This window comes from Solea senegalensis, linkage group LG2 (assembly GCF_019176455.1).
Source record: "Solea senegalensis isolate Sse05_10M linkage group LG2, IFAPA_SoseM_1, whole genome shotgun sequence".
Classification (NCBI taxonomy): Eukaryota; Metazoa; Chordata; class Actinopteri; order Pleuronectiformes; family Soleidae; genus Solea; species Solea senegalensis.
This window is the reverse complement of record NC_058022.1, coordinates 32,116,579-32,125,666: the sequence shown is the minus strand read 5'-3', so window position 1 is coordinate 32,125,666 and position 9,088 is coordinate 32,116,579. Positions and strand designations below refer to the sequence as shown.

The 9,088-nt window shown below is 40.2% G+C and overlaps 1 protein-coding gene across 1 annotated transcript; it reads left to right on the top strand.

The window, feature by feature from the left end:
* The first annotated feature begins 296 nt into the window (after window positions 1–296).
* Window positions 297–7,780, top strand: slc19a1 (solute carrier family 19 member 1). Its single transcript, XM_044017448.1, has 6 exons — window positions 297–349; window positions 1,347–1,956; window positions 3,622–4,408; window positions 5,038–5,230; window positions 5,352–5,493; window positions 5,767–7,780. The coding sequence occupies exons 2-6, from the start codon at window positions 1,678–1,680 to the stop codon at window positions 5,965–5,967; spliced, it is 1,602 nt and encodes a 533-aa protein (XP_043873383.1). The 5' UTR covers window positions 297–349; window positions 1,347–1,677; the 3' UTR covers window positions 5,968–7,780.
* The last annotated feature ends 1,308 nt before the right edge of the window (window positions 7,781–9,088 follow it).

Genomic DNA, 9,088 nt, shown 5'->3' with positions numbered 1-9,088 from the left:
TCGCCTACAGCCAACCGCTGAAGAACTTACTGACCTGGATGAAGTAGTCATTGCAATGGTGACTTTTGTATTGTAATAACATCATTTGTCCAGCAGATGGCGATAATTAAACGCAACGCTCTCAAAACCATTATGCCATACAATTGAATGAAATGTCATCTTTGCTGTAATAAAACAAACCAAATTGCGTTTGTTTTACACGTTTGTTTCATCATCTAACCCTAACCCAGGTTACATAAAGTTTCACAATCCCGTTGTAAAGAGTTTTCTGATTTGATTTTTTCTGTGGGACATTTCCCAGAAGCCAATGCGGTGTTATTAGTACTGTTGAGCGTCTCCAGCACATGAGGTATGCTATGTTCATTCGTTATTACATATCTTGATATTACAGGCAAATTAATGGTGTCTGTTAATGCATAAACTGATTTATGTGTCGTATGTTGATGTTAGTTAATTGCCATTATTGCGATACGTTGAATACAGTCGACAAAGTCGATAGAAGAGCGCTAAGTTTGTGTATCATTAGCTCCCTGGTTAGCGGGTTCTGTGACTCATTGAAATAATTTCACATGTATGTGTATTGGTGTCCGACACACAAACCCCAAGTTAACGCGAGGTTTCGCACATTAGCAGCTAACAAAACAGCCTGCTAATATCTTATGTATGCTAACATGATTTCACACACACACACACACACACACACACAAACATTTCTCACAGGAAAACTGGCTCAACTTGTCCCTGTTTATACATTCACTGAAAAAGTACCACCATTTAGAAAGACATATTTAACTTTTCGTTAAAAAACAGAGACACAAAAATGTACTAGTGTTAGAAAACGACCTTGGTTTATCCAACAGTTACAGCCTCACATGTGTGACATTAGAGATGATGTAACTAGTCACTTAGTTGCACTACAATATGGAACACTTTGGATATTCAGATGCGTGTAATGCCCACAGATTCCTCTAATCTGATGATATTATTACACGTACTTTCCAATTTTTTTGAATTAAATATATATTTTTTAAGTCTAATTATTCCACACAAGTCCCAAATAATTGCTGTTTTCAGTCAGATTTCACAACCAAAATTACATTAATAAAAGAAAAATAAGATAAAGGTGGATTTGGGATTAGATTAGATTAGTTTATTTATATACACTGGGGAATTTTACATCGTTACAAGGATATAGAATAAGCAGTAGTAAATTAGACAATAAATAAGATATAGAAATAAAATGTAAACATATAAATAGAATAAGCAATAATCAAAAAGCTGTGCTGTAAAGTTTTTGTCTGCCCACTGTCATAACAGTGTGACTAACAACAGTGTTATCTTTCCAGGTTAACAATGACACCAGACTCAGCTGCTGGGTAGCCTTGTGTCCAGACTATGTCACAGAGTGGAATGAAGCAAAGGTCAACATTTTCTCTTACATGTGATCAGCAGCATGTTGTGCTTTAACTTCCGTCTCACTGCTCCGTTCAATGGTTCGCTCAGTGTGTGAGGCTTCTCTGGCAGTGGAGAAGCACAACAGCTTTTTTCATTTCTAATTAGATTTTAAACTGGAAATCAGTAGCTTTTCATGCCAGAACAAGTCACTGCATGCTGGTTTGACTGACCCTGTACTCTGCATCACGGTGCGAACCCTCCCAACCACAAACAGCTGACATAATGGTAGAAGGTGACACAGCAGGATGTGTGGACAGATCAGACGAGGAGAAAGACATGGACCTGAAAGTGCTCACATCTGAGGACACTGGAGGAGACGAAAAAATGGCAGAGGTCCTGTCCTCCGCTGATGGTCCCCAGGAAGGGACCAGTGAACCAAGAAAGTGGAACTGGGCAGTGATGTTTCTGTGTTTCTATGGCTTCATGTCATCGATAAAGCCCGGGGAGCCTTTCATCACACCGCTTCTGCTCAGCCCCGTCAAGAACTTCACCAGAAGTCAGGTTTGTCTACACATGTGTACACATTTATATTTGAATACATTTTGAATAACATTTCTTATTTAGCAAATCATTTGTTTTGTACACAATAGCAATAGATTTGGATATTTTTCCGTTAAAATATGATACACCTGCCTTCCGACCAACTTCATAATCAGAGTGACTCCCTTTACAAATAATCACAACTTGTCAATGAATGTGTAATGCAAAATGACACCAGTGCAGCCATGTTTAGAATATATACCGTCCAGTAAACATAATACATTTCTTTGATTACAAGTCAGTAATCAAAGAGAGATTACAGTTGCCCACTTAAGTCTGAAAAGGCTGAATTCTTTGCCTCTAACTCTCTCCACTTCATTTGGGTAGTCATTACACAGTGGAATTAATGAGTGGCCTGTGGTGAGTTTTTGATCCATCACACTGAGGTCCAAGTTCACATTCCTCCAAGCAGGAATCGCTCGAACAAGTTTGTAGAGTTTTGTAATGAAGGAATAGCGATTTGAATTAGAACTACTGCAATTTACCAACAGTTAGTTTTCTGTTTGTCTGTCTGAAGAAATGAAGTATTTTCAACTTTTATAAAATGTGACAATCAGCAAAAACATTGTTAGAGATCTACAGTATCAGATTTTGACCAGCTTCTTTCAGACAGATTTGTTCACCTGAGTAGGGGTGCCATGATAAAGCTTTTTTGTTTCCAATACCGATATTGAAAACTCAAGGATCTGCTAATACCGAGTTTGATCAGTTTGATACGGTCATTTTAGACTTGTGGCCACCCATGTCCTGTTGCCCTACACTTACCGTATTTTCCGCACTATAAGGCGCACCGGATTATAAGGCGCACCGGATTATAAGGCGCACCTTCAATGAATGGCCTATTTTAAAACTTTGTCCATATATAAGGCGCACTGCATTATAAGGCGCATAGAATAGACGCTACAGTAGGGGCTGGGGTTACGTTATGCATTCATTAGATGGAGCTGCGCTAAAGGTAATGTCAACAAAACAGTCAGATAGGTCAGTCAAACTTTATTTATAGATTACAAACCAGCGTTCTGACAACTCCGTTTACTCCCAACATGAATAAACAGCTGTTTTATGTGATGTGGTATTTCGTTTATCTTTTAACAACAGCAGGGTATAACATGTAGTGCAACATTTATATCACATAGTGGAGGGGAACCTTTCCTGGATTCAATAAACACGTAAAAAACAGTCTGATACTGTTACGGTAAATCAAACGTTAGTGCTATCACAATATAGTAACACTCGAAATAGTGCAAAGCAATAACAATATATAAATAACTCAACGTTGCTCAAACGTTAATGTCACACAACACAACACACAAAATAAACATGTAAAGCTCACTTTATCAAGTTATTCCTCATCCGCGAATCCCTCGAATTCTTCTTCTTCAGTGTCCGAATTAAACAGTTGGGCGAATACGGGATCCAACATGCCCGGCTCCGTCTCGTCCGGATTATACGGCGCACTGTCGGCTTTTGAGAACATTTGAGGTTTTTAGGTGCGCCTTGTAGTGCGGAAAATACGGTACTTTAAAGTTATCATGAAAACTGAGTGTTAGGGCTATGAAAACAAAACTATAAGTGGATTTTTCATCCCCCGCCATGATTTCTCATCTTGATTTTTGTCATCGTCAGGTGACCAATGAGATCAGCCCTGTGCTGACCTACTCCTACATGGCAGTGCTGGTGCCAGCCTTCCTGCTGACTGATCTCCTGCGCTACAAACCAGTCCTGGTCATCCAGGGCATTAGTCAGGTGATCATTTGGGTCATTCTGCTCCTGGGTACCTCTCTCCTTGAGATGCAGCTCATGGAGTTCTTCTACGGCATCACTATGGCCTGCCGCATGGCCTACTCCTCCTACATCTTCTCCCTGGTCAGCCCGGTCCTCTACCAGCGAGTGGCTGGATACTCACGCTGCTCAGTCCTCATGGGTGTGTTCACCAGCTCGGTGCTGGGTCAGCTTTGCATGTCCCTGGGCAATATCAGTTTCTACACCCTCAACTCTATATCCCTGGGTTTCGTTAGCTTTGGCCTTCTGCTGGCTCTGTGCATGCCATGGCCAAAACGCTCCCTGTTTTTTAATCAAATGCGTAAAAAGGAGCAAATGGAAAAAGCAGCATTGGCAGCTTCCAAATCAGAACTGGACCAAATGAAGCCGAAACAGAGTAGGTTTCCTTCTGTAGCACCCCTGTGCTCTGCAGCACGCTGGAAGGATTCCGTCCTTGCGCAGATGCTGCTGGAGCTGAGAAATGTCGTCAGGATCCCGAACCTGAGGCTGTGGTCCCTGTGGTGGGTGTTCAACTCCACTGGGTACTACCTAGTGTTGTTCTACGTCCACATCCTGTGGAACAAAGTCTACCCCGCCACGGAGAACAAGAACGTTTACAACGGGGGAGTGGAGGCAGCTTCTACCTTACTGAGTGAGACATTTTTGGAGCTCCTGAATGTAGTTTTTCTAAGAACAGACTAGACATTTTAAATCTTTCATGCATATTCGTGCATTTTCAGATTTCTAAATTTAGACCTCAACTAAACATTAAAGTTCCACTATCTCCTAAAATGTCAGCTGAAACGTTTTTAATTTTACTTTAGGAACATTTATAATTCTGTAGCTTTAATTTAAGTATGTCTTTAGACATAAAACGTTGATGTTTGCCACTTTGTCTTGCCACCTTTACAGGTTTCATGAACAAGACTAATATGAATTACATTGTGTTTGATTACCTAATTACAGGTTAAGGAAAAAGTAGGAGTTTCCTCTAGTTTCCTTTTGTAGAGAAAAAAACTCTACCACAGTCATTAATCATTAATTACCACATAGCATTAGGTGGAAAAGATTCACAAAGGCAGCACCTTGTAAGTAATTTCCAAGATGGCAAAAGTCAAATCTAGTGATGGTTAAATGATGTTAATGGAATCTTTATTTTGTTGCTAACACAGTGCTGTCACTTTATTTATTAAGTGCAGAGCAGTGAGGAAGCATGTGTGTTCGACACTCAATGACAATTCTCAAGATGGAGAGGAGTGACTGACGTATGTCTTTGTCCAGGTGCAATAATGTCCTTCACGGCGGGATTTTTGAAAATCCGGTGGAACATTTGGTCGGAGCTGGTCATCGGCATCATCACGGCGGTGCAGGCGGGTCTGCTGCTGCTCATGGGCACCACGGACAACATCTGGGTGTGCTACATTGCCTACATTATCTTCAGATGCTTCTATCAGCTACTGGTGCCTATTGCCACGTGAGTATTTGACCATAGAACTACAAAACCATTCATGTTGTAAACACTATTTTTTTTCCCCAGTGTGTGATTTTATGTTTGTATCATTAATGATCTGACTTTTTGAATTGTCTCTCTGTAGTTTCCAGATTGCCTCCTCACTCACAAAGGAGCTGTGTGCACTGGTGTTTGGCATCAACACCTTCTTGGGGACCATACTGAATACCATTATCAGCCTGATATTTATTGATAAGAGGGGCCTGGCATTTGATGTGCACAGCCAGGTGAAACACTCACTTCATTATAGAAGATGATCTTACTTTAAAAAAAAACACAACAAGTTCTAGTCCAATGTGACTCACAAAAGGTTTTGAGAAGATTGTGGTTTCCGACCTTTAATGTTAAAGTTGACATCCACTGACAAGACCAAAAAAAAAGCAACAGCGTAAAATCGGTCAGGGGCGATAGAATGTAGTCAGGTTATAAATAAGGCTTTAGTTCTCTCATACAGGATGAATTATTCCATATTGATAACCTGTTAATTTTTCCCTTCACAGTTCCTGGTGTTCTTCATTTACTTCATCATCCTGACTGTTGTCTACTTCATCTGCGCTGCTGTGGTCATCTTCCGTCACTACAGAAACCAGAACAGACCAGGAGGCGAGGCCAGTGACCAGGCCAAGTCCACAGAGCTAAGTCCTGTGGCAGCAAATTCAGAGGCGGAACCTTTGTCTAATGGCAGCAGTGCCATAGCTTAGCTCTTCTTCCGTCTGCGTCGAATCCTATCAAGACCCAGGTGGTAACGCTGCAACCACGTGTCACATCCCTCTGCATTGCCTTACACAAGGCATCTTCCAATGTAAACCGACTAGCGGCACATTTCCACACTCAGAGCAGAGGTAAAATAAAAGTCAGTATGAGGTTAGGGTTAGGGGTCAGAATAGGACTGAGGTTAAGATTAGGACCAGGAGAAGGACTGAGGCTAGAGTTAGAGCTAATAAAAGGACAGAGGCTAGAGTTCGGCCATTGAGGGTTAGCGTTAGGGATGTACGATATGGTGGCAACAGATGTCCAAACATCACATGTAATTTCTATCCTATCCTACCCGCCTCAAAGAGGCCGTGGCTCCTTGTTAAGTGTCAACGAAACCGACTCCATGCTTCCGAGTTTTGCCTTTTGGCACCGTCTATTTCACATTGTGTACCGTTTAAATAATTGTAATTTGTAGTCGATTCAGAATCGTCCACGTCTGAACCGCGATGCATCTCGTAATTAATGTTTTTACCCAACCCTACTGTAAAGTGCTAAAAATTTTGTACAGAAGTGTCAGAGCTTTTCTGTGTGTTTTGCGTATGTAAGGTGACGCTGAGGGACGTGACAGAGCAGCGGTGTACGACGCTCTTGGAATGAGAACAGGCTGCTGATAACGAGTTTCTCAGGCTCAGTGCGCTCAGCCGCTTTGACCCCACTGCTGTAAACGGAGGCGTCGTTGTTCAGTGTTGGCTGCTAAGCCTTAATCATAGAAGTGCCTCACGGTCAATGCAGCACTGACAGTCATGTTTATGTACTGTAGTTTAGAACCTCTTGACTACTTTTACACGCCTATGTGGTTTCATACACACAGTGAGGGACCACTGATGTAATGGGCTGTTTTTTTGTAACTTGTACAGGAAACTAGCAAACATGGTTAACTGTTCTTTTTCAGTGGCAGAGGTTTGACCTTTGAAATAAGGTACATTTTTTTCCCGCTCTAGGGGTCACCACAATGGATGATCTGCACATTTGATTTTGGCAGAGATGTTTTTTTCAACTGTGGATGCCCTTCCTGACACACTAGATGTGGCCACCCTTGGTTAGAGTCAATTTACTGTGTCCAATTAACAATGAGCATTGCCCCAGCCCTTGAACTGGAGGGGATTCGAACCAGTAACCCTCCAAGCCCAATTTTCCAAAAATGACCACAAAAAATTAATTACATGCTCGGAATTTTTACACCCTTACCGTGTAGTACTGCCAATAGAAAACAATTAAATCATATCAGAATAATTGCTTGTTGTACACATGTGTAAATTCACATTGTGATAATCGAATTCATCACATTAAACCGTTTTTAAAATAGTTAGTATTATGAAAGTCCACAGTGCAGATTTTCTAACGTTTAATTTGTGATCTTTGTTGTTGCTGTAATGTGAAATTTCAAGAATGTAGTCACAGCTGCATCAGGGTTTTTGAAATGACACTGAAACAGGCTACAGAATATGCTGCTTAAGAGAAGTGATAGAGGAAAATAAACTTAATTATTTTCTATTTACACTAATTTCATCAGTACCTCAGTCAGCTGGTAGTATTGCGGTTGTCCATTGGGAGTTTGCCTGTACCAACCCACTGTCAAAAGGGCTGTAGTGTTATACATCAATATGTATAGATTTTATTAACTATTTTTGATTCAAATATTTGCTGGCAGATGACGTCACTGAATCTGTGTGAATGCTGTAAAAGGAAAACTGGTTTTCATCAGGTTTTTTCCTCCTTTTTGTATTTGCGAATAAATTAATTATAAAATACCTACTATTTTATTTTCCCAGACTCGTTTCTAAACCACACTTTTGTAATGTACTGTGTTGTGTCCATGTGAGTTCAGCTGTGGTCACCGTTCCCAGCACGAACACCACGATGTGTCTGATATGTGTTTGTTTTTCTGAATTTCTCAGCAGGTACTCAGTGTTTTTTCCCCCTCCCCTGTTTCTCCAGCTGAATGTCGAGATGTGTGAACCAGAACCCAGAAAGGAATCATGGGAAATTACATGAGTGACATATTACCCACTTGTTTGCTGTGTTGGACAGTCCAGCCCTGGTTTCTGACCTGACCTCTGTAAGCAATGACTTGGCAGCTTAATTGTTTTTTTTACTTTTATTTACTTACACATTTGAATGATTTGACCTTGTGTGAAACTAAGAAGACTTAAAATGTCAAAATCAGCAGCTGTATGAGCTGTTCTCAAAGTGAAACATGATTGCTCAGCAATGACTCTACTCACATTTAAAGAGACAATAAGCTGTGCAAATACACTGTGTCAAATATAGAAAATATAAAAGTAAGACGAAATAAAATGAAATCATATGGATCAGTGAGATTCAAAATATTAAAACTAAATGCACTATTTAATCTTCAAATTACACATCATTAAATTATATACATAGCACATTTTTCCGCCATCTATTTTGCTCAGTATCACAAAATACACAGTATTATGAGAAAAAATTTATTTTTCAGGATGCTTGAAACTGTCATCGACCCTGTGCTACCCTCTAGTGGTTAAACCTCGCACTGTCTATATTTACCTTAAACTACAACATAAATATTTAATTTCTTATTTATGATTTATAGGTGTCAAAGGAAAATGGGTTCAGGGTTTTGTTGTTTTTCTTAACTAGAGCAAAACATTATTTTATTGGTACATGTCTGATAAATCCCTTTTACAACATCCATCATAAACAAAACACAAACAAACTTAAGTCTTTGGAGTATTACTGCAATATAAGAAACCTCTATGAGTGATGTTAATAAAAACAATAATTGTCTTATCACAAAAGGGTGACCACTTTTTACACTTTATTATTATGTCACGCGAGGTGTGAGCCACATCAGGAGACAATGTGATACTTTTCAAAATAGACGAGAGTTAATGAAATGAACAATACATTCCTGGACTACATTTATTTGTATTCTATTCATCACAGGCAGACCGACTTAATGTCACTCTGTCCACATTTCCCCTTTGTAGCGATCACTAACGGCGGCAGCCTGGATGCTCCCCCACATGGTCCGGTTTGATGAGAACTACCTCACCTCACCTCCTTAAAGCTGCGAGGACGGAC

What these genes read in the sequence shown, in the direction of transcription:
- slc19a1 (XM_044017448.1), top strand. Translation starts at nt 1,678, where the DNA reads ATGGTAGAAGGTGACACAGCAGGATGTGTGGACAGATCAGACGAGGAG. An exon ending in AGAACTTCACCAGAAGTCAG is followed by an intron (nt 1,957 to 3,621) that starts GTTTGTCTACAC and finishes TGTCATCGTCAG; the next exon opens with GTGACCAATGAGATCAGCCC. An exon ending in CTACTGGTGCCTATTGCCAC is followed by an intron (nt 5,231 to 5,351) that starts GTGAGTATTTGA and finishes GTCTCTCTGTAG; the next exon opens with TTTCCAGATTGCCTCCTCAC.